Source organism: Morone saxatilis, unplaced genomic scaffold (assembly GCF_004916995.1).
Source record: "Morone saxatilis isolate NCDOM2014 unplaced genomic scaffold, NCSU_SB_2.0 Contig16, whole genome shotgun sequence".
Taxonomy (NCBI): Eukaryota; Metazoa; Chordata; class Actinopteri; family Moronidae; genus Morone; species Morone saxatilis.
The window spans coordinates 8,226,274-8,248,763 of NW_023339718.1; the positions used below are offsets into that span (position 1 = coordinate 8,226,274).

The window sequence follows — 22,490 nt, forward strand, 5'->3', positions numbered from 1 at the left end:
GAGAACAATGCCTCGACTGGGAAGGGATTTTAGTCCTATTCAGAATAAAAAGAAGAAGTGGTTAAATATTAAAAATAAAATGTGTTTTATAGTAGGACATCAGAGGGCGGGACCAAACACGTATTTTACGCGTGGACCAATCAGGTAACGGTGACGCTGCTGATTTAGATTCTTTCGACCAATCAGATTGAGGTAGAGTAACGCGGATAACGCCTATGTAGTAAAGTGACGGTTGTGTCTTCTGCTGCTAATTTTGGACAATTTGGATGAAATGAAATGTTTTTGACGCTCACCGTTTCCCCCGAAAACTATGCAAGACAGACACACCGGATAAGGACGGATATCGTTTGTTAAACATCGGTAAGTTCACGATGAAGCATCGGTTGGTGCAGGTTTTCCAGGCTAGCGTTAGCATTGAGCTAGCACTTCTCCTTCACTTCCTGCATTTACCCATTAGCTTTAGCTTTTTTAGATTAGCTTGTAATATTGAGCCTTTGGACTAACGTTGCATGGTTTTTTTTCCATGCAACTTAGACATTAGCTCAGTGTCGTGATTGATAACTAATAGCCAATTTAAAATCCTCCTTTGATGTGTAATCCGAGAGCATTGGGCGCAGTGTTGGTCTGATGATGCTCGAGGGTTACAGCCCTCTCATCAGGACCACTTCCCCTTTAACAAAGTCTTCTCCTGGGCACAACTGTAGCTTATTTATTGTTTATATTTATCAGCTACACTTTCATTTATTCAACACATTGTTTTTTTGTTGCCAACTTGACTCGAGAAGAAGAAGAAGAATATATACTTTATTAATCCCCGAGGGGAAATTGTTCTTTTCACTTTTTTTTTTACACACACACACACACACAGGCTGAAATACACACTTTCATGCACTTGTGGACATGCAAACAGGGAGAGCCACGTTAACAGCGCCCCCATGAGAGCGCTTGGGGTTATGTTGCCTTGCTCGGACTCGGCAAGTGCACAGGATGTGAAACTGGCACCACTCCAGTGTCCAGTCCAGCTGGGACTTGAACCGGCGACCCTCCGGTTCCCAAGCCAAGTCCCTCCACACTGAGCTACTGCCGCCCAAAGAACAAGAGAAAGAACAACATTTTCCTCAGTATGATTAAACGTCACCTGGGTTACTTTGCTGTTCTTTATTATGTTTGTTCTGTTTCACCAATTTAGTGCGTGAACCCAGTCTATTGGAAGGATGGAGACTCTAATCCCCACCATCAACCGGCTGCAGGAGGTCTTTCTCACAGTGGGTGCAGAGATCATACAGCTGCCTCAGATTGTCGTGGTCGGATCTCAGGTCAGGCAGGAAAAAACGCACAATTTAAACACATGAACTTAACCATTACCTGTAACCCTTGCCTGCACTTCACTACAGTTACTAAACCTGTAAGGTCTCTGATTTGAGTTTCTGATCTGATCAAAAATGATGCATTGTTATAAACTAGACTTTATCAGTGCTGCTAGAAACATTGCTGAATTGCTTTCTTTGTGTGCCATAACAGAGCAGTGGAAAGAGCTCTGTGTTGGAGAGCCTGGTCGGACGGGATTTCTTGCCTCGGGGATCAGGAATAGTCACAAGACGACCCCTCGTGTTGCAACTTATTAATGTTTCCCCTCTGCAGGAGAGACTAAAGAACGAGAGCGGTACCTACACATTTCTTTATATTTTAATTAATAATAACCAAGTTTTAAGTTATGGTATACTAAATATCATCATATTAAAGAAGGACAGCAGGTTTGTTATTTCTGTCTAAACATGGAGTCTGCTTGAAGTAGTTTATGTGTGGTTAGCACTTAGGCATGGCACTATCACTCACTGTTTGAACTGCAAGCTACTCATTTTAGAGCCTTGGTGTCTCTTTGCTAACATTCAGTCTTTCTTCCTCTTCTTATTCACTACTTTTTCAGGCAATGGGGTAACACAAAATGCCCAAAACAGCTACCCAGGTCTCTGTATATTTGGTTTGCATGGGCCTGTCTTTGTTTAGCCTCTCCTCTCATACATTTTGTTTGTTTGTTCTGAACTTCATCTGTCAAGACAAGCATGTTATAAGTCCATTGTAATCCTTTCAGCGTTCATTATTTCTCCTCAAGCTGTAAATTTCACTGTTTAAAACAGCTTCGTAAAATTACTCACACTCATTCTTCTGTTTGTTCAGGTGTCAAAGCTGAAGAGTGGGGTACATTTCTGCACTGCAAGAACCAGGTACATTTATCTGAAAGATTCAAGTGACGTGTGTTATGCTTTTGTTCTGTATAATGTGCTGCGCTTAGTTGATGCATCATTCTCTCACCTTTTTTGACAGATCTTCACAGATTTTCAGGAGATTCGCCGGGAAGTCGAGGCAGAGACTGAACGCAGTTCTGGTGACAACAAGGTGAAAAGAAAGCATCGATGTAAAATCAGTGATGCCTTAAATTTAGCTTTTTACACTGCATTCATGATTTTCTTTCCTTTTTTCGTACCCTCCAGGGAATCACTACGGAGCCCATATATTTGAAGATTTTCTCCCCCAAGGTCCTTAATCTCACCCTGGTTGATTTACCTGGAATTACTAAGGTAAACTCAGCCACTTAAGGAATGTTAATTTTGTTTCATGTGTACAGATATAATGGCGGTAGATCATGATTAATGGTGATTGCTTTGCATATCTGCAATCATCACAGATTCACAGCAGCACCCCATCTGTGCTGTGCTTACAGTAACGCTCGCTGCTCACTGTTCACTGTTGTTGCCTCAGGTTCCTGTTGGGGACCAGCCAGAGGACATCGAAGCTCAAGTACAAGAGATGATCTTGTCCTTCATCTCCAATCCAAACTCCCTCATCCTCGCAGTGTCCCCTGCCAACTCTGACTTGGCCACCTCTGATGCACTGAAATTGGCTCGTGAGGTTGATCCAGATGGTAGGACATTTTGTACACAGGCGCCTCTTCCTCAGATTTCATTTCCATTTTCTTTCCTCTCCATCGATGCTTATTACATAATATGCTTCAATTGGAAATGCATTTAAAATGATTAAAATATGCATGAAGAACACATCGTACTGAAGTCATTTCAGGCTATTGGAGCTGCCAGTCTTTACTATTAACAGCATCCTGACAGTTTACAGTTGCTTAGAGAATTGATGTTGCTATCATTGTGCACTCTGAAGAATAGATTGATAAATGATGAGAATCTACCTGTAGTATTTGCCTGGGAGGTTGGCAGTGTGGCCTTAAACTGCCTGTTGTATACTTTGATAGTGTGCCAGTGTGCTAGTGTTCTCCTGCTGGCCTCAGTCCTGTCCCATCAGAGACCTGCTTCTTTGTTATCTTCTATGATGTCCTACTATACACTTTCCTCCTGTCTTTCTCAACAGAAATCATTAAAACCTAAATTGGGAGATCTTAAAAATATATAATCAATCTTTGTTTGTGTGCCTGTTAGGACGTCGAACACTACTGGTGGTCAGTAAGCTGGACTTGATGGATGCAGGGACCGATGCTCTGGAGGTCCTCCTGGGTCGAGTCATTCCAGTCAGACTTGGGATTATCGGGGTGGTTAACAGGTTTGCAATAATGAACTGCTGATCATTTTATTTTAGCCAGTTAACAATGTTTTTAGCTTCACAATACAGCACGGTGCCAAGTTGTCCTTATTCCCCATATCATCTGACTACACTCCTTCTCTCTCCCTAATGGTGATCCTCCTAGGAGCCAGCATGACATCAATACCCAGAAGAGCCTGGAGGACTCAATGAGGGATGAACAGGCTTTCCTTCAGCGCCACTACCCCTCGCTCGCCTCCCGCGCCGGCTCACGCTATCTGGCCAAAACTCTCAGCAGGCTGCTCATGCACCACATCCGGGATTGCCTGCCAGACCTCAAAACCCGAGTGACCGTGCTGAGTGCCCAGTACCAGACACGGCTCAACAGCTATGGCCAACCAGTAGAAGACCACAGTGCCACCCTGCTGCAGATTGTCACCAAGTTCGCCAGCGATTACTGCAACACCATCGAGGGAACAGCCAGATACATCCAGACCTCAGAGCTGTGAGTCTGACCTCACTACAGCAGTAGGATCTTTATTGAATAGCAGATGCTTTTATGATGAAAACAGCCTTTTTTGTCATTTAATTTAGTACTTTTGTTGTAGAACTCAGCATTTTATTTTTTACATTGGTTCACAATGTACGCCACGAGGGTAATGTCCTTGGGGGGATGTAATTCTGTAAATTAAAGTGGTATCAGCATCTTCTCTTGGCACCTTCGTCACTACAGCCTCTTACCAAGCAATTAATTCCTGTAAATATGTAGTGAGCAAACATTGACCTTTTTTGGTTGACTGCATTCAATTTTTGTGCGATTAACATTGCTGACACACAGCACTGAGAAACTGCCTTGGTGTCACAGCTGAACCCATCTCTTCTACAGCTGTGGGGGTGCTCGGATCTGTTACATATTCCATGAGACCTTTGGCCGCACTTTGCAGTCCATTGACCCCCTGGGAGGACTGACTGAGCTTGATATCCTCACTGCGATCCGCAATGCTACGGTCAGCTTACATTACTTATATTTGTGTAATTAGTTTAATCCAAATTCTAATCTAGTACTCTCCTTCGGAGCAATAGTGAGTAAATAATAGAGCTTGTGTGTGCGTGTGTGTGTGATTTGCCCTGCAGGGTCCGCGGCCAGCACTTTTTGTGCCCGAGGTGTCCTTTGAGTTATTGGTGAAGCGGCAAATTAAGCGGCTGGAAGAACCCAGTCTGCGCTGTGTGGAGCTTGTTCATGAAGAGCTGCAGAGGATCATCCAGCACTGCTCCTCCTATAGCACACAGGTTAGCCAAAACATGTTGATTGACTCACTAGAACAGAGTAGCATTAATTATGACAGCACTGTGCTAAGAAAGAAAGTCTTTGTGTTTGCTAGGAGCTTCTGCGATTCCCCAAACTGCACGATTCCATTGTGGAAGTGGTGACTGGATTACTGAGGAAGCGCCTGCCGATTACTAATGAAATGGTAATCCACAGCTTAGCTAAGATGATCTTTCATTCTGATTATAATAACTAAAAGCCAAGTCCCATTAACAAGTATTTTTCCCTACATTTTCCACCTAGGTACACAATTTGGTATCAATAGAGCTTGCCTACATCAACACAAAACATCCAGACTTCACGGATGCAGCGCAGGTCTCAGCATCTGTCAACAGTCAGCAGGTAGTTATTTACACCTTACAGCAGCTACTACCATTTATCATTTATTCTGCTAGGGTAAACAGCAGAAGTTGTGTTCTGTAAAGCCTTAATCATAAAGTTTCACATCCAAACAGTACAGCCCCTTTCAAAGTTTGTAGTGAAATTCCAGGCTGAGCCAAAATTGCTTTGACCCTCTGACTTCTTCTGATTTCTCACTGTCAGGCAGAGGCCCTTGATGGAGGGAAGCGTTGGAAGAATGAGAAGGTTGCGGAAGAGAAAGCCCCGGCTGCAAGCTTTGGCAGCCCCAGCAAAGGCCAGGCCATTAACCTTCTCGACACAGTGAGTGGTGGGATTAGCAGTGCGACAAAATACTTAGTAGTGAATACATCGCAGGCTGTCAACATTGTACTTTGACCCTCTTTGCCAGGCGGTGCCCGTATCCCGCAAGCTGAGTGCGAGGGAACAGAGGGACTGTGAGGTCATCCAGCGCCTCATCAAGTGCTACTTCCTCATTGTCCGCAAAAGCATCCAAGACAGGTTCGTCTGGAATTCCAGAGACCTGGAGGGCACACATTCTCCCCCATTTCCTTTTCTTTTGCTATGGTTGAGCTCTGTTGTTATTGACACAGATTATCTAACTTTGTCTCGGGGCTGTGTGTCCGCAGTGTGCCCAAGACAGTGATGCACTTCCTGGTGAACTTTGTGAAAGAGCATCTGCAGAGTGAGCTGGTGGGTCAACTTTACAAACAGCCACTGCTGCAGGAGCTGCTCATTGAGTCACAGGACACGGCACAGCAGCGGACTGAGGTTGCTCAAATGCTTGAGGTAAAATTGGCTGCTGCTTTTGTTCTCTGAATAGGTTTTGAGCATCAAGGGAAGTAAGTCCCCATTTTCTTTAATCTACTACTTTAAGGCTAGTGATTTAACCGCCCTTTTTTCTTTTTTCCCTTTTCAGGCGCTTAAAAAAGCAAATAACATCATCTCTGAGATTCGGGAGACTCATCTGTGGTAGCCAGAGGAAACAAACAATTCCCTTGTCATAGGACATCTTTGAGAGTATGAGAGTGTATGTGAGTTTACAGCACAGAGAGCAATTGTGTGTGTGAGAGTGTCTGTGTGTGTATTGTCTATGTGTGGCAGTACCACTGTTTTCTCATGGACCAATGACCATAGCACATTTAGATCAACTTTTTCTCGTCAGCTGTCGCCCTGACCAATACACTGGGGCTGTTGCTTTTCACTGTGAACGTTGTGTCGTGACTGAAATTAATTAAACACTCAGGCCGAAAGTGTTATTGCAAAGTTGCAAAAAGAAAGACAAAGCTGCGAACAAAATCTTTTTTGTGACAAAATGTTTGTTGGGTCATTAAATTGTTGCTGTAAATGTAAAATGTAAATTATATGTGGAGTATTTAAGTTGTTCTCCGGGGTGTGTTTTTGATCAAAATGTGTTCACAATGTACAGTTTCCAAAAAGTGGGCTTCCTCTGAGCCTCTTCAGCAGGTGCTAAAATTACATTAGATTAGATGTGTTCCAACTGTAATCCCCTTTGTTGGAGCTCCAGACATACAAATGAAGTGAAAATCCAACTCAATCAATTCTGACTGCAATGCAACACTGAAGACAGACCACACTCATTTACAGGAATTACAGGATGCAGATTGTTTTTCCAGCTCCGTAGAGCTAATCAATATCAGGTTTATTTTCCAGTCGCACTTACATATCAGCCCATTTATATTATTAACTGTTTCACTGACTTTCTTGTTTTACGTGTAGTTATAAACAAAGAGACCAAACATATATCTTCCTCTGTTCAGTTAGTATGTGTATGTATACTATAGTATTTAGAAAACAGGAATTAATTATATATCTAAGAATAGCCAGGAGATTATGCTATATGGGTAGGGTAGGTGGTAGGACTGTAATGTTCTGTAGCCTCTCCTCATGCAACCAATTCAATGGTTTCCACTGTTAATAGTACAGAGAGATAAATAAGGCATTAGTAAGGATATTGCCCTAAGTATAAGATACTGGTGGATAGCTCCTGCATGCAGTTTATTCCCAAATTATATCTTAAGTTAGCCAGGGCCATTTGCTTCTGTGCCAATAATCATTTCATTGTGTAACATTGCTTGATGTGAAAGATTATTCGACCGTTCCCATCTATTCCTAACTGAGGTTGTTGTTCAGTCAGTCCTCCCCCGAGTAGCTATTAGCGCGAATCTCCTCTAATAGCCCCCAAAAAAAGAATATCCTAAAAATTTAGCTTTTTTCAGGAAGACCTGCCTTAACGGGACCATCAAACAGTTTCTGAACTCTGTGTGATCAGGGAGCAAACAGTCTGTCTTTCTGAAAGCCTTGTGTGAGTTTGCATGTGTGTGTTCAGTATGCATGTGTGTATGAATGACCATGAATGATTAATGTATATTTTGTATTATTTAATTGTATATTATTATCATGCGTCAACTGCCTCTGAGTTCTTGCCTGCCAATATGTGATACGTGTTTACCGAATGAAGTCTGTTGAGATTGGAGGGACTCATTAAACCCTAACAAAGGACACTGTACAGAGTCTGTCTGGGTGTTATTGATGACGTGCAATTACAACAATTGATCAGTTTTCATGCGATCTGTTTGTTTGTCTCTCACAGTGCCGCAGCAATAGATGTGATTAGACTCACTCGCTTCACTTTATTGATCTCAAGTGACTGAAAAAGTCTGTTTGGTCAGAGGGGCCTGTCACAGGTGCACCAACAGGACGAAGACAAAGTATTCTGAAGGGTGCCCACACACACACATACAAACCGTGACATGAGCACGGGACCTCAAACCGGTTTTCTTTTGTGTCTCACACTGCTCTATGAAAGAGCTACAAAAGGTGAAACTTCACTTCAGAGTTATCCACTCCCATTTAGATGATGGATTATTACCTTTTGTTGTCAAGGCAATCTAAGTTAAACCGGAACAGAGGCTGAGAAGTGAGGTGATAGATGAGTTGAATGTGGCAGTAGGAGTGGAGAGCTGATCATTAATGTTAGATGAGAGTGAGCGAGGGCACTGGAGAAAGGACAAGTCAAATCAGTGCTGAATTCACAATTCCCACAAAGTATTAGTGGAACACAGCAGTCAAATTCAGGTACAACAAAGGCTGCACAACTTTCATCTGTTGTGAGAGCACCGTGCTCGATAAGGAAAATTACCAAAGCTAATAAACTCTTACTTCAGGTGATTATTTTAAATTGCCTGCACTTTGTCTCCCACTGTAGCCAGTTATTCTGATCGCCCTCTTATAACACACCCCACCTCCCCACCAACTGAGACTAGACTAGACCATACCAACTCTGACAGCAAGAGAGGGGGCTCTACTGCAACATCATTACAGCTGCATGATTTTGGTGACATTAAACCCACTGAATTTAAGGGGAACCAGTCCAAAACCCATTTTCATTCATTTCTAAAATACCTTCAGGCTCTCCTGCCTTCACCAGAGGTTTACAGAGGTTTTTGGGCTGCATCCCCCTCCTTTTCTCTCCTCCTCTGGTGAGCCAGTCAGCAGAGCAAGCTGAACAAAGCCACGGGAGAGAGAGGAGCTTCTGGGAAGAAATGTCTCTCACTTGACTCTGTCTCCTGGACAACCGGGTAAGAGAGGAGGGGAGGGTGCACGAAAGAGGGAAAGGACCAGGGAGCGTAAAAGGAGAGGAAAACAACACATTATTAACTGCTTAGATTAGAGGATTCCTTTAGAGTGTGTGTGGGGAGGGAAGTAGATTTTTGTGTGTCAATCTCTTGTGAGGGTTCCCTTGGTGTCTCTCGTGATGAGTTATTAACTATGACAATAAAGCAGTAAATCATTTTCTTTCCCCACACCAGAGCATGGACGGGATGAAATTGCAGAGCACAAGTTCAGCACATTACAAGTGGACCCAGTAGGCCTGAACGCTTCACCTGTAATTCTCGTCTCATCAGCCTCAGGTAAGAGTCTCCTCAGTGTTGCAGACGTTTGCTTTGATAGGGATGCTTTTGTTTTTTGGCTGATTTATTGACAAAAATATAAATGACCGAAGGCAGTTATCTGGAGAATTAATAAAAAAGTCAAACAATTCTCTAAAATGCTTGGACACCGAGCTCGCAGGCAGCTTGAAGTACAAGCATTATTCATCAGAGTAACTCTGAAACAGATAAGTTTGGAGAAATAGGCTTCATTGTGTGTTTGCATTTGTTGTTTATATGCTGCCAGGAAAAGAAACTAGACTCACTGTAGTATGGGGCTTATTTTCAGGAGAGTGAGAGGAATTGCATGGTAAAGCCCCAAGATGCTTCACGCAATGTGCACAGAGCTTTGAGCTTCCTTCAGTGCGAGCATGAATTCATCGACAATAAGAAAATGAACACCGTTGTTGGGAGCAAATGGATCTCGAGAGTTTTACTTGACTCCGGATTCACAGTGTGTAAAGAATAGAAGGCACGTCCGCAGTAAACATACTGCTGAGTGCTCATGCATAAGGAATATATTCATAGAGGCACTATTGCTGAAATAAATGCCCCTTTAAATAAGGTGGTATGCTGGCTGAGTTTACACCAGGATGAATGTGTGTGGGGCAGGAGGAAGCATGTGATATCCATATTGGATGAGATGGAGAGGAGATAAACTGAGGAGGATGGAGTTATTTTTAGCTGCTGTCAGTAATGAAGGTTACAAATTTCTCACCTTTGTGGACAAGATAGAGCCATAGAGAAGGAGCAGAAAAAATTAAAGGGAGAGAAAGGGCAGGAGAGTGAGGCACGGTGAGCAAAAGGAGGGAGGGGAGAGATGATTATAGGTGAGAGGTTCAGGCTCACAGCAGGCTGGGATTGCACAGAGCTCCCGCCTCACCTACCAGACACAATCCAGAAATGTGGTGGAGGGTGAAAATGCTGATAGTCGGTTTATCCACGTCTTTATTGGAGGAAAAAAATAAAAATACATATGGAAAATCTGGTCTAGTGGAGCTCAAGGTTCACCCTCCTCTTTTGCTCACAACTCGCTAAACACGACACAGAAGAAAGCCCAAATATAGCTCTCTGCCACACAACACAGTCCATCAAATGCAGCTGCTGTACTTAAAATAAGCAGGCAGGTACAGCGTGGCCAGCTGGGTGGCACTTGTTTAAAAAAGATTCAATAAAAAAGCTGCACAGAAAGTTCAAAATTGAGTTTTGTGTGAGGGGAAGGCAAGTGTATCCAATACACAGTCACGCAGCATACATAATACAATAGCAGGTTCGTCTTAAAAAAGATGAATACAAGATTTCATACCTCAAAAGCTCCAAATAGATGTACATTTCAGGCCTCAGTGTATTTATCAGTCTCGATTTTGAGTCTAAAACATGTTATAGATGAAGAATCACTTTTTTTTAGAACTTTAATATAGACCGAGCCATATGGGAGACGGCTTTTATTCCGATAAATACAGAAAGCAGGATGCCAAATTGCACTCTATTTTTAATCCACACCTGGAATGGGTATGAATCGACTGTGTACGCCTAATCTTGAATGAACAATTCTGGAAGCTTGTAAACACATTAGTTATAGCAGGCTCTGCGCTGCTCGCAGTGCTTTGCAGCTGTACACCGCTCATAATTATTGTACATGAGGTGCAATGTTCTTGGATGCAAAGAAGCGTCCCACTCATCAAGAAGAGAGAAAGGATGCGTCCCTGAGGCTGTTCATCACTGTAGTTATATTTCCCCCACTGTACCTGCAACCTTGCAACAGACAGGGAAATTCCTTGTGTGTAAAAACTTACTTGGCAATAAACCAGATTCTGATTCTGACAGCATTGTCTGTTGCAAGGTACACAGTAGGTGATAGGGGGTTAGCATGAAGCACAGGGCTCTGCCTTAATGTCTAATAGGCACTGAGTCTGCATATCAGTCTCTAATGAGTTCCTCAGACTGTCAGACTTTGACATCTGCACCACTAATCAGCCTGTTTTGATGTTGAAACGGACACAGAAATGGAGCTGTGGAGTTGTGCCGATGTAGATTTTTCTTTCCCATGAATATTAAACAGCAGAAAAGTACAATTTCTTTTCCCAGATTTCTAAGGTGCTGGTCGTTTGTTTGAAGGGTGACAGCTGTAGTGTCTGTGTCTTCAGTCATTCCCAAGGCTCCCCCCCCCCCTTTTCCTCCATTCCACTTCTCTCATCATATTTCTGTGCTCGTCTGCGTGCCTCTCCTCTCATCTTTGGCTGATGAGAGCACCATCGTCAAAACAAGCTGGAGAGGCAGAGATGAGATGTAACAGGATTACAATAATCTAATTAGCAAAATTAACAGCTGTACTCCACTTAATTTACTGTACAAGTATACCTCACATATTGCTTTCATGTAGGATTGGTCATGTAATTGGTCAAATTACTTGGACAGAAAAGCATTTGAAGGGGAAAACGCAGCTTGCATTATGGCCTTACAGAAAACAACATGAGAGTGCTCATTTTGAAACAACAGCTTATGATGAAGATAACCAGTAATTACAGCCTGCAAATTGGAACTTATTATTTTCCTTGTTATTATAGAAAAATAAGGCACTGTGATCCAAAAGTAACTGAAGATAATAACATGATTTTGTTTAGATTGCGTATTTCATTCTCTGTTTTCATACTTTAAAGCCGAACTTTCCCAACACCATTAATGAATTTGTCCTCTGAAAGAGTTGATGTTCACACTGCGTAGGCAGATGCTGGTCTGCTGCTTTCCCATTAAAAGGTGCACTGGTGTCCTTGTCCGTGCAGTACGTTGACATGGTGATTAATAAAAGAAAGTGTTGTACAGATTAAAAAATAGCCCGAAATAGGCCTTTTTTCATAAAGTATTAGAGACAGCGGAGCTCTTGGCTTTCAACTTAACAGGCTTTCTTATCTCTTCCATAAAAGGGAAAATCCAGCATAAAACCTCATTAGCATATGTAAGTCCTGTGGACATTTGAGAACATTAAAAACTCTCGGAGAGTGAGAGACACTAAAGCTATGGCTGATAATGATGTGGCTATGAAACACATCCATTATCAGTGAACTGGAAACTGACTTTGTGGACACAGTGGCCGCACACGAGGTGCTTTTCTGACACAGACATGAGCACATTTTCTTCTCTAGCACAACCATGAAATAAGGTTTATTCAGGTGTAAGAGCACAAACAAAATTCCCATAAATCAACAAGACTCCAGTTAATTTGCTCCAGGGATGTCTTTCCAGAGTCTCTTTCTTTCTAACACGAGGAGTCATTTTTACAATTATTTGATTTAATGGTATAATTTGTAAATTCTTCTTTTTTTCCATGATTGATTTTCACTTCAGCTATAAAGCTGAGCGCAGCTATCTTTTACACATAATCAAAATTCACTATCTTACCTGGCTGACCTTAAAGCACAGTTATAAAGAGAATAGATAAATTGCTGCAGTTAGCAGGCTCACTGCCACTTGAATGCAAACTGTCTGCAGTATCTTGTGTAGAGGAGTGGGAAAAAAGTGGCACCTATTGACTTCATTAGTCAAAGGCTGCCCATCACAGTAGATAAACCCACAACTGTCTCTCCTACTCACTCTTCTTGTCAGTAATTAGACATGTGAGATGATTTAATTTGCTGCAGAGCAGACACAGTTACTTTGACTGTTGATGTTTAGAAAGCCACCAACAGACTCTCTCTGGGTGATAATGGCTTGACAGAGAGAAGAATTAAATCACAGCTTTTAGCCTGTTTCACCCCCAAGCTCTTGTGATCAGCATCTTAAAGCAGCTCTACGAACCATTTTCTCTTATAAGACCTTGAGAAACAAAGGTCTCCCCTCCCCAGTTTCCTACATGTGAGCTGCTGATGGAGGACAGCTTCTTAAGGACAGACTTAATTCTCACATCCTTGTCCGCTGAGTGCAACTGGAAGTTACCTTGTCCTTCATTTTGATGCTTATGTCAGCTCCTTGTAGTTGGAACATCTATTTAGTGCTCACCTTCCCAGGGGGGAGAGAGAAAGGGGTGGTGTTTTAAGTGAGGAATGATCAAGTGGTGTTATATGTCCCTGACAGGTGCCAGCATGGATGTGGAGGATGAGCCACTGCTGTTTCAAACCAGCTGGGGAGGGGAGGAAGAGGAGGAGCAGGAGGAGGAGCAGGAGGAAGAAGATGGAGTAGCACACGCAGCTGGACAGAGCTGTTTCTCTGGGGAGGCTGGGGTGTGTGGGCTGTGGAGAGCAGTGGGGTGGGTGTACACACAGCCCTGTGCCAGTGGAATGGTTTTAGGGGTAGTTGTCCTGCTACCGTGCGCCCTGTTTGCCTACATGCTCCTCTACTGCCCTCCTCTGGACATAGACCTCTCCTACAGTGCCTTTGAGGTTCACAGTCACTTCTCTGCCGAGCGCTTCGATGCCCTCGCCATTGCTGTAAAGACTCAGCTTGGGTCCTGGGACAGACGCAGGCGAGACTTAGATAACAGCGAGTCTGAGGCCCTGCGGGAGCTTCTGCTGGAGAGGCTGGGCAGACAGAGAGTGTTCAACAGGACAGATAATGAGGGTATGATGTCCTATACTCCACAAAATGAGCCTTTACATGCAGGAGAAGATCAGAAGAGTGGAGCGGCAGCGGGCAGAGATAAAAGCACAGAGCCTGATTTGGGTCAGAAGGAAATAGAGAAGCACAAGAACTCAGATCACAGAGCAGATGAGAACGAGGAGAGATCATTGGATGGAAATTCCACTTTGCCGCTCATTAGGAGGCGCAGGTATACTCCCAACTATTACTTGCAGAGCCAGGCTCTGTGGAGGATCGAGCTGGTGTTTGTGGCTCAAGGGAAGGGCGACCGCAACATCTTCACCCCAGAACGCCTGCAAACGATTCACCACGTGGAGCGTCTGCTCATGCAGCACCCACAGTTTCATCAGTTCTGCTGGAAGCCTCTGGAGATGTTGAGGGATCTGCCACTGGGGCCGTCTTACTGCTCCCCACCCAGCTCACTCCTGTCTTACCTCTACCCCAGTGAGAGAGGAGGAAAGATATACTATGATGGCATGGGCCCAGATCTCGCTGATATTCAAGGTGAGTTCACAGTGAAGAGAGTGGCAAAAAAAAACAGCTTTCAGCAGAAAGTATTACCTGAGTTCTCCTAACAGTGCTGATTTGCCATCTATGTATTCCCAGGTTCTCTGAGTCTGGCCATCACCCACCCACAGTTCTACTGGTACGTGGATGAGAGTCTGTCCCCTGAGCATCTCTCCTCCTCTCTCTTACGCAGTGAGATCCACTTCGGAGCGCCTCTACCTTCTTACTACTCCCTGCAGGACCGAGCTGATGAGCAAAGATCTCGCTTCAAAAACTTTGTGGTTCAGTATGCAGACATCCTGGCCAAGCAATCTACCAGGTCAGGACAAAATGACTGCAATATTAACCATTTATTGCAGTTACTGTAATTGAAATTTGATGTTATCTTGTATCTGCTTGCCTTGTCCCAGCCAGGTGAAGGTGCTTTATGGGGGAACAGAGCTGTTTGATGATGAGGTGAGACACACCTTCCACAATGATATGATGCTGGCTGTCATCAGTGGAGCCTGCATTACTGTGCTCGTCTATGTCCTTACCTCCTTTTCCGGTACAGTATGACCTGTTCTCTATTCCACTTGCATTGGTGTGCACATATCTCCGTGTCAGAGTCACTTATTTGGTAGCATATGAATGTTTAATAGCTGCTGCTTGTTTTCTCTCTGCAGTGTTTCTCACATTCTTCGGACTCGCCAGCATCGGACTGAGCTGCTTGATGGCTCTGTTCTTGTACCATGTTGTGTTTGGCGTGAGGTACCTGGGCATCCTCAATGGAGTTGCAGCATTTGTCATTATCGGTATAGGTAAGGGAAAATACATTTTTAATTGGCTTTCTGCAACGGTGACAAAATCCACCTCCCAGCATCTCTAAAGCTCACAAATTAAAAATTAATCTTTGCTTAATCCGTACACAAATGGAATTGTAAATACAATACATTGTGGTTTTACGCTGAGGTTTGTGGCAGGCTATTTTTTCCTGAAGTCTTGTCATCACTATGAGGCAACCAGTGGAGACAGGAAGTAACAGCACCAGGCCAAAAAATAGTCCAGCATATAAACCCCTGTAAACCAGCATCCTCCAGCAGCCACTGCTAGTTGTAGCTTTGTATTTCAATCTTATCATCCAACTCTTGGCAATAAAGTTATTTAGTTATTTATGTATTCCCAAAAATGTCAACTATTTCTTTAAATGTTGGAAAAACAGATTTTTGCAGTACATTTACTTTAATGTTTAATAAAGCTGCTCTTTTCTTCTCTCACTGTTGCTCAGGGGTGGATGATGTATTCGTGTTCATCAGCACCTTCAGACAGGCTTCCCATCTGCGTCAGCCGCGGCAACGGATGATCTACACAATTAAAACAGCTGGCCGAGCTACTTTCCTCACCTCGTTCACCACTGCAGCTGCCTATGCTGCTAACACCTTCTCTCAGGTAATCATAGAAGAGAAATGCAGCCGTTAATGGGATCTGTACAGGAAGTGTAAATGACTCCCCCGCTATGGATGAATAGAAGTGCCTCTCTCAGCAGACAGCCATTTTCATGCGATAAGCACAAATTGAATGTTTCAAGGTCCTTCACACTGTGCCTCGTTTAACTGACACTTAGATCCCAGCCGTGCATGACTTCGGCCTATTCATGGCACTCATTGTCAGCTGCTGCTGGCTTTGGGTGTCTGTCCTGATGCCAGCCGCCCTGTGTGTCTGGACTGAGTGTGTGGAGCCTCAGGAACATGCCTGGTTGAATTGGTGAGGCGTTTTCCTCCTTACTTTTGTGTGTGATGTTATTTGTGCATGCTGTGCGACACCACGGGTGAGATGTAATCCCTTCAGCTGTCTCTCTCCCTAAACTCCGTTCTCCCTCTGAAGCTGGAAGCTGTTTTCGGGCCTGTCAGCGAGCCACGGCCCTTTGTCAGATGAGGATGATGATGTGGCACTTCTGTCAGTGGAGATGGAGCCAGGTGAGATTATTATCTTCCTAGCATTAAATGAATGATGGGGGTGAATTGGAAGAGGGAATGAGTCCAGGCTGTAAAACGCTGCTGTCCAGGCACCACTAAGCCCTTCTCTTTGTCTCGGCCAGGCTCCTGTGACACAGACAGCGATGCAGCCATTCTTTCCCTGTCAGTGGAGACACCTCTGTCCCCTCCGGGGCAGCAGCATGTGGGTGTGGTGAGCACTAATCTCCAGTGGGCCCTGAAGCATTTAGTGGCAGAGCCAGCTGTGGAGCGTCGAAAAGCCGTTCTAGGTGAGATTTGTAATAAACTCTGAGAAATCACAAGGATTTTGACACAGATCTGTTTATACTCTAAAATGTCAAAGGGAGAGATTTCCATTTGGTTTTCGTAGATATTATTTGGCAAGCTCTTAATCTATGACTTAGAAATGAGAATAACATCCAGCTCAAGTAAGAATTGTTTAAGTAATGCTGGAATCTCTGTCCAGCCTGAGGGGATGTAGTCTATCAGAGGAAGAGCAAGCACCTATCATGAAGTATTCATCCTCCCTTTTGTAATAGATCCTTGCTCCTGATCTGTCCCTCAGCTGCTCTATCTACTCCATCAGACCCTCCTCTCCTGCCATTGTTTATCATTGTCTTCCTGTCTGCCCAGGTGTCTTCCTCCTGGTTCTGCTCTTATCTGCCGGGTGCTGCTGTCTCCTGAGGCCGGCCACTCACGCCCCCCTTCTTTTCCGCCGGGACACAAACCTCCAGACTCTGCTGGCTCTGAGGAGCAACCTCAGTGGTCAAGGCATCTCCTGCCCTATGTGCTCAGGTGAGACTGCGACAGTGATGGAAACCACCAGAGAGATCTTAAATACATTCATCTGAATTGCATGTCGTGTCTTGCAGGCGTGTTCATGGAAAAGCCTCATCCTTTGTACACCCACACTTCCTCATCAGCATTTAAGTTTTCTACACATCAGCAGACCCCGAGCACAACGACCTCCACTGCTCCTCAGAGCTCAGTAAAACCAAATTCAGGCACAAACCAAACAGGTAAAACGTTCAGCACATTTTAATCCTCTTCCTTCTTATTTAAAATCTCTTCCACTATTTATAAATATTGCACTCTGTACGGTTTTTTTAGGCTCCTTACTTACAGTGTACATATCAAAGTTGGACCTTGGAGCCTCTACAACCCTTTACCGCTTCTCACTTAACACCAGCACTCCCTCCCCATGGAAGTTGTGCAGCACAGATCATGAAGAGGTGTCATCCTTTCAGGTTAGAGAGCAGAAAACTCAATGATTTTTTATAATTAGTTGTAACATTATGTCTCCCAACTGTGATATGTGCCACTAAAGCGGCTTATAACTAATCTTGTTTCATCTGAATAGGCTTATAATCATCCCTGCAGCAATTACACCACCAGAATGACAGTGTGTGTTTCCCATGTGTACCACCCGTACCCCAGCTGGATGATCACATCCACCTCATGTGACCCCCGTCATGGCTGGACGCCAGAGTTTTCCTTTTATGCAGCATCGTCTCCCCAGCAGCACAGCAGGTGAAAACACAAATGAGGAAACATGTTAGAGCGACTGTCGTGTCGTTGACTGGACAATCTGTCATCTCAGCTCTGCTTTCTCCTCTCAGGAGACTGTACTTTGCCCAGCGCCGTCTGAGACCTCATCCCAGCCGAGTGTGTGTCACCCCACCTGGCTGCAGCATCAGTTCTGGGCCTGATGGACCCACACAGGGGACCTTTTATGCTCCTCTTCCCAGTGGTGAGTGAGCTAGTGTCACAGTGTCAGAAAACATCATTAACATAAAAACAGTTTATTAGCCCATCAGGAAAACTATTTTCCCACCGCATGTGTTTTTTTAATTTATTTCATTTATTCTCATTGTCATAGAAATAGAGAAAAATGCAGTAACACTGACGTTTTCAAATATAGCTTGTTAAAGTGGCACTCTCTGAACCCACTGGAGGATTTTTCCACAGTACTCCACATGCACATATTTTTACACTGTATAAATAAATGCCAGTTAGAGATTTTTTTCTTGTTCTATTTTCAAAGATCCTTCATCTGCTGCCAAAACGAAACCATCCAAAACGTTTGGCTTCAACCCTTGCAGTGGCGGTGCATGTGGCCACCCAGCAGTGCGGCCTCTGGTTGACACCGGGGCGATGGTTTTTGTTGTGTTTGGCATCTTGGGGGTCAACCGAACGGAACGCAGGGACAACCATGTTATTGGTGATATGGTGAGGGTCACACCTGTGTCAGTACATCTGAATAATCAGCAGGAATAAAGCAGAGCCAGATTTTTTTAATGATGTTCTCATGTGGTTGATGTGGTGTTTGATTCTCTCCAAAGGGCAGCATTATATTGGATCCAGACTTTGATATTTTCCAGGAAATGGGACGTCTTTGTAAGATCTGTAAAGCTATTAGTGCAAACAGACAACTTGTGAAGCCAGGAGGAGCACAGTGTTTGCCTTCAGGTAACACCCAAATGTTTTATTTTTGCATAAAATATCATCAAACAATAATATTTAGCCTTATCTGGCTGATACAGTTAATTGATTAATTACTCGATCACCAAAAAGTCATTATTTAGCAAATGTTTCAAAAATACACTGGTTCCAACTTTTCAAATGGGAATATTTGCTGTTTTTCTTATTAATTTTTAATAGCAAATGGGATATTTTGAGGTTTTGAATGGTTGGCTGGACAAAACAGGCCACCTCAAGATGCTAACATGGGGTTTGGGAGATTCTGATGGATGTTTTTCACAATTTTCTACAATTTTATAAACCAAATAATCAATCAACTGAGTGTAATATAGTGCTAAGTGCTTTACAACTGCAAAAAACATGGCAAAACCTGAACCAAAAGAAGGTAATCCATGAAATAAAATAATTGCCTGTAGAGAATGAAAGTGTGCAAAAGGTGATGTCGTTTCTTCTGTTCTCTCCAGGCAACAAGCTGTCTTCTATTCTGCCTCTGCTCCATCCTGAGTGTCACTCTCTCCCTGAACCCAACCTGCTCCCAGGGCAGCTCTCCCACGGAGCGGTGGGAATGCACGGAGGCAAGGTCCGCTGGCTGTCCATGGCCTTTGAGTCTGTAAGTCCCTTCATCTTTCAGCTTTTCATCTCCCAGCATCACAGAGCGACACATTTCCACTTCACCGTGCCTAACACTCTACCTCCCCCCTGCTCCCAAGACCACATACAAGGGGAAATCCTCCTTTCAGACCTATTCCGACTTCCTTCAGTGGGAGAACTTCATCCAGGAGCAGCTCGCCTCCCTCCCGCAGTCCTCCGCTCTGCAACGGGGTTTCCAGACCTGCGAGCACTGGAAGCAGATCTTCATGGAGATCATAGGCAAGTGAGAGCGCATGTCGAAGAGGTGTGGTTTTTTCTGCTAACTGAAGAGAGATTAATCGTAAGGAGTGAGTGAGAGCAGCAGCATGTAAAAATCTGATAATATACTGCTCTCTGGTCTGTTTGTAGGTGTGGAGAGTGCCCTCTGGAGTCTGCTGCTGTCTCTGGCCATCTGTGTGGCAGCTGTGTCCGTGTTTACTGCACATCCTCTGCTGCTGCTGCCAGTACTCATAACCATTCTGGGTAAGAGATTGCATATTTGGAAGTGACACTGAGAATTGCATTTTAAAAATTGAATATTCAGGCCTGGGTCAGGATCTTCTGTGTAATTACGAGTTTTGGGCCCTCAACAGGAGTGATCTGTCTGGTGGTGGCAGTCATGTATTGGCTGGGCTGGGAGATGGGAGCTGTGGAAGCGATTTCTCTGTCTATACTTGTGGGATCTTCAGTGGATTACTGTCTGCACCTGGTGGAGGGATACCTGTTGGCTAGGGAGACGATGCCCTCTACGCCTGGTCATAGCTCGGTATGGGAGTGTAAATTTGTTTCACAGCAGCAATTAGAAAAACTTCCACGGCGCACTTTTTTTTTTTTTTACATGCATGCTAAAACAAGCTAATGAGTAAGATTTTGGAATTTAATTAGGCAAGAAGCACCCTGAAGGCTCATGAATAACGAGGAGCGGCTTCTCCTACTAAACTGCGTTGTGTTTGCAGGAGCCTTCAGCCGAGAGGCAGAGGCGGACCCTGGAGGCAGTGAACCATGTGGGCGTTGCCATAGTGTCCAGCGCCGTCACCACGGTGATCTCTACAGTCCCCCTCTTCTTCTGTGTTATTGTGCCTTTTGCCAAGTTTGGCCAAATAGTGGCCATTAACACTGCCGTATCCATTTTGTTCACCCTGACCGTGACTGTCGCCATGTTGGCGTCCATGGCCCCTGCCCGTTTCAGCAGACCCCCTGGCGCTGTGCTGAAGGCCATCCTGGCCGTGATGGCGGCTGCAGCCTTGGGAGCGGCTGTGTGTTGGGTGGGAGGACAGCTGGGAACACTGGCCTGGCAATCAATCAGCACATAAAACACAGCTGTCCACCATCTCACTCTGATGTCAGGCCGAGGAGTTCCTCTGTATGCAAAAATGAGAACTGTGAGCACTCAATTTCCCTCCAAGCTCAGGAGGAATATCAGATCAGTAAATGATCTTGTACTTTACAGCACAAAGATGTCAGAATCTACTCCATATTTAGAAGCTCTTTGTCATCACCTTTTTTTTCACTTGTATTGATCAGTGGACTGTAATTATTACCCATTGGGTACCTCTTCTATAGTATAAATGACTATGTGACTCACTGTAGTGGGTTGACCTTTCTGAGCTGACATGATGATTCAGCTTAGGTATTTGTTTTAATTTGATATCGCCTTCAGCCTAGAGGTGGAGACGATTGAGTAATCATTGGGAAACACTGGCTGAGTCACAGTTTTCATCAGTGTAACTTATTGAGTTGTGAAGAGCCGCTGACTGTTCTGTGACCCACTGTTGTGAACACCGCCGCACTCTGACGTCTGTAAAGATTAGTGTTACTGGTTCACATGATTCACGGTTCTTAGTTGTACAATGAATGTGTGTTCAGCCACATTTATAACAAAGGTTATGATGTCCTAATGTGGCTGGATTAAAAGTTCTACTAGTCAAATTTATACTGTGCAGTTTTGTTAAATGTAATGTCCGATGTAAATGTTTGAGTATGTTGCTCTCACATTCTGAACTAAGCTGATGCTGCCAGCACACACTTCACTCAGAGTTGTGTATACCAACGCTTACAATATATGATTTCTGACCCTTTCACGTGTTTATATCTTAGATCTCAAACTGCTTCAAGGTCTCTATTTTTGTCATCAGCACCAATTGAAAGAGACCTCTTGACAGGTCCTCAGGTGTACCCTCCACACACCCTCCACCGCACTTTTAGGCACTCACTGTAACCAACTCTACCCCCTCCTCTGCTCTCACACAATTCAGAGCACCACTCATGCAGCCATCGACACTGGCTCCAGTCTGCCCTGCAGTGAAGGTGAGGGCCATTTGTCAAACCACATAACACAATAATGGTTAGGGAGAGCAACCGACTCAATTGCGACAAGAGCAGTATATTTCTGTTTTGTGTGTGTGTTATTTGTGAATGTCAAATAAAACAGGTGCAGAAAGCCTCTGGTCTTTTCTTTAGTGAAGGCTCAGCACTGCTTTTTTCTGCATTGTTATGTAACGGAGCAGCGGAGCAGGATGAACCTGTCACAGTTTGCTTACAGTCACACAGAGCTATAGTAGAAAGCATCATAATCTCCAGTCGGTCATTAATTATTCATATGAATCGGCTCAGATTTTACATTAAATTGCAGGGCATCAATGTTTCATGTTGGTTATTAAACAAAAGGAGGTTGTTCTACATACAGCGGCATTCCTGCTCATTGTGATGGGAACAAAAGTAGGAAGATATAAACAAGTGTTTTGAGTAAAAGCAGAAAAACCATGGCAGACTTGTTCTGAGGAGTCCTCTGCTTTATTTGACCTATTGGTTAAAGCAGAAAAATAAAACAGAGTTGCCAGTTGTCAGTACGTCTCTACTGTCAGTTTGAATGTCCGTGGTCCATTGACATTTGTTTAAATGTGCAGGTGATTTTTGACAGGAGCACCTCTTGTATGGAGATCACATTTTCTTCTAACTAACAAGTACGTGCAGCTGGTGTATAAAAAAACAAAAGGGTAAGATGTTACGTTTCCTGATCTACAGATACTGAAATCCAGTTAATGGTTTTATCTGTGTTAATTCTGATAAGTATGGGTTCACAGTTTTTATTGACAACAATTTATCACAATCATCTGTGTTCAATCTGACAGATGATTGTGATAA

The 22,490-nt window shown here is 43.9% G+C and overlaps 2 protein-coding genes across 2 annotated transcripts; both read left to right on the forward strand.

The window, feature by feature from the left end:
• Positions 1–44: 44 nt before the first annotated feature.
• si:dkey-32e23.4 (dynamin-1-like protein) lies at positions 45–7,751 on the forward strand. The gene is made up of 17 exons (XM_035658728.1): positions 45–360; positions 1,190–1,316; positions 1,522–1,663; positions 2,179–2,225; positions 2,326–2,397; positions 2,493–2,579; positions 2,761–2,923; positions 3,447–3,567; positions 3,713–4,051; positions 4,433–4,553; positions 4,681–4,836; positions 4,929–5,018; positions 5,117–5,215; positions 5,417–5,533; positions 5,622–5,731; positions 5,860–6,019; positions 6,150–7,751. Exons 2-17 carry the CDS (start codon positions 1,215–1,217, stop codon positions 6,204–6,206), a joined length of 1,983 nt encoding a protein of 660 aa, XP_035514621.1. The 5' UTR covers positions 45–360; positions 1,190–1,214; the 3' UTR covers positions 6,207–7,751.
• A 1,052-nt stretch (positions 7,752–8,803) lies between these two features.
• disp3 (dispatched RND transporter family member 3) lies at positions 8,804–21,754 on the forward strand. The gene is made up of 21 exons (XM_035657721.1): positions 8,804–9,165; positions 13,255–14,259; positions 14,362–14,581; positions 14,673–14,809; positions 14,928–15,062; positions 15,530–15,690; positions 15,866–16,005; positions 16,126–16,217; positions 16,340–16,504; positions 16,869–17,030; positions 17,108–17,254; positions 17,346–17,482; positions 17,596–17,765; positions 17,855–17,985; positions 18,280–18,464; positions 18,578–18,704; positions 19,181–19,326; positions 19,427–19,586; positions 19,716–19,829; positions 19,940–20,112; positions 20,303–21,754. Exons 2-21 carry the CDS (start codon positions 13,263–13,265, stop codon positions 20,657–20,659), a joined length of 4,056 nt encoding a protein of 1,351 aa, XP_035513614.1. The 5' UTR covers positions 8,804–9,165; positions 13,255–13,262; the 3' UTR covers positions 20,660–21,754.
• The last annotated feature ends 736 nt before the right edge of the window (positions 21,755–22,490 follow it).